At 48.9% G+C, this 2,406-nt stretch overlaps 1 protein-coding gene across 1 annotated transcript; it reads left to right on the top strand.

Annotated features, from left to right (window-relative positions):
* The first annotated feature begins 396 nt into the window (after positions 1-396).
* Positions 397-2,038, top strand: ankrd34b (ankyrin repeat domain 34B). Its single transcript, XM_033018738.1, has one exon. The coding sequence runs from the start codon at positions 429-431 to the stop codon at positions 2,010-2,012; it is 1,584 nt and encodes a 527-aa protein (XP_032874629.1). The 5' UTR covers positions 397-428; the 3' UTR covers positions 2,013-2,038.
* Positions 2,039-2,406: the final 368 nt, after the last annotated feature.

Here is a 2,406-nt window from a genome sequence, read left to right as displayed (position 1 = left end):
GAAGTGGGCCCCATGATTTACTGGTTCTTCGAAATCAGCCCAACCATTTTCCCAAGAATCCAATTGCTTTTCTAACCAAGCCTGCTAGCAGACATCTCTGTCAAAAGCCTGCTTCACCCTTATATTATAATGTCTCCCCTTCCTATGCCTCTCATAATGTATTTATTTAATTTTAATTATTTTTCTTTCTTTTCGCATATAAAAATGGGATCATTACTGCTTTATTTTCTTCTGTTGACTGTCAGATGGGTAGCAGTTGAGGATCAGATGGCTGATATTCCAGTCCTCGACGGTCATTAATTATTGCAGAGGGGAATTTGTAGAATTGTCCGAGGTGATTTGTGAAATTGTTGTGTTCAAATATTTTCTCCTTTATTATTGCAGAAGCACAACTGGGAGAACATCAATCTGTGAGCGACTCCTGGACCATGAACAAAGCCACGCAGGTACGCACAGATGGCAACTCCCTGTTAAAGGCCGTCTACCTGAGCAGACTGCGGCTCACCAGGCTGCTGTTGGAAGGCGGGGCTTACATTAACGAGAGCAATGATCGAGGAGAGACTCCGCTAATGATCGCTTGCAAGACGCAGCACGTGGACCAACAGAGCATTGGCAGGGCGAAAATGGTGAGATACCTGTTGGAAAACCACGCCGATCCCAATATCCAAGACAAGTCGGGGAAGACTGCACTGATGCACGCGTGCGTGGAGCGGGCTGGCGTCGAGGTCGTCGCTTTGTTGCTGAGCAGCGGGGCTGACCCGAGTCTGGAAGACCACGCGGGTAGCTCCGCCCTGGTTTACACCGTCAACTCTGATGACAAGGAAACCCTTCAGATTCTCCTGGATGCTTGCAAGGCAAGAGGAAAGGAAGTCATCATCATCACGAAGGACAAGTCGCCCTCTGGGAGGCAGATTACCAAGCAGTATCTAAATGTACCTCCTCCTAAAGACAATGAAGATCAAAACTCACCGGCCCCTTGCACCTCACCCTCAGAAATTGAGCTTAAAACATCATCGCCTGTCCTCACGCAGGGCGTAGTCAAGGAGAAGCATGTTTTCTCTTTCAGAGACCCAGTTAATCTCGTCAATGATAAAGGTTCATCAGAACCAACTTCTCCCACCAGGAACTGCAGCCCATCGCGATCAAGAGCCAAATTATCTCACCTGCAAAGGTTGCACTCCGAACCTTGGCTGACCATTCCTCCTTCACTCTTATCTCAGCATAAAACATCTTCCTTTCAAGAGGAAGTGCGTAACCTGACCATGGAAGAAGGACTTTCTCTCAAAATCAATGGTCTATCTCTACCTAAGCGACTCTTCACCAGACACCAAAGCATTGAAGTGAAAGACACTGCAGCTTTATTAAGGTCCTTGGATCAAGCCACTGCTTTAACTGCCTCACGGAAGTTCTGTGAAGAAATCCACTCTGGGTCTCTTCCCTCCAGTCTATGTCGCTGCAACACAATTCCTGTGGACCAGGATCCAGAAGCATTACCGTCAATTTCTGTTTCGAGTTTACGGAGCATTGTCCAGAAGAGGAACATGGGCGTCGATCATTATAGTTCCGACTCGCAGCTCACAATCAGTTTAAAACAAACGCCGACTGACGAAGGCAAAGGTTTCCTGGAGAGGAAGAAAATGGTCTCTTCCCCTTTATCAGCGGCGAGCAGTTCCAGAAATTCACTGGACAATCTGCGGATCGGTTCACTGAGCGCTGGCGGGAAGAGGCACCCCGGCATCATGGAGAGGCGAGGATCTGGGACATTGCTCCTGGACCACATTTCACAAACCAGACCTGGCTACCTCCCGCCTTTGAACGTCAACTCCCACCGTCCCGTTCCTGACATTGGGCCCAACAACACCAATTCCCCGGCTGCAAAGCCTCTAATACCAGCAGCTCCCAACAGTCAAAAGCCAACAGACGTAAAATGTAAAAAGATTCTGTTGAGGAGACACTCTGTTCAGGTCGAACAAATGAAGCAGTTGGGAAATTTTGAGGAGATTTTTGGATAGCGGTGGCTTTCTCCATGGAAAGGCCAGTGGAAGACATAAGTTCTGAAGTGATAGGAGCTGAATCAGGCCATTCGGCCCATCAAGTCAACTCCGCCATTCTATCATGTCTGATCTATCTCTCCCTCCTAACCCCATTCTCCCCGTAACCACTGACACCCGTACTAATGAAGAATCTATTGCCCCTGTCCCACTTAGGAAACCTGAACGGAAACCTCTGGAGACTTTGTGCCCCACCCAAGGTTTCCGTGCGGTTCCCGGAGGTTTTTGTCAGTCTCCCTTTCTGCTTCCACTACCTGCAACCTCCGGGAACCGCACGGAAACCTTGGGTGGGGCGCAAAGTCTCCAGAGGTTTCCGTTCAGGTTTCCTAAGTGGGACAGGGGCATTACTCTGCCT

This window comes from Amblyraja radiata, chromosome 3, assembly GCF_010909765.2.
Source record: "Amblyraja radiata isolate CabotCenter1 chromosome 3, sAmbRad1.1.pri, whole genome shotgun sequence".
NCBI lineage: Eukaryota > Metazoa > Chordata > Chondrichthyes > Rajiformes > Rajidae > Amblyraja > Amblyraja radiata.
Note: the sequence above shows the minus strand (reverse complement) of the source record. Positions and strands in the feature narration are given on the sequence as shown.

Bases quoted from the DNA above. Each gene is read 5' to 3' on its own strand.
- ankrd34b (XM_033018738.1), top strand. From the start codon at position 429: ATGAACAAAGCCACGCAGGTACGCACAGATGGCAACTCCCTGTTAAAG.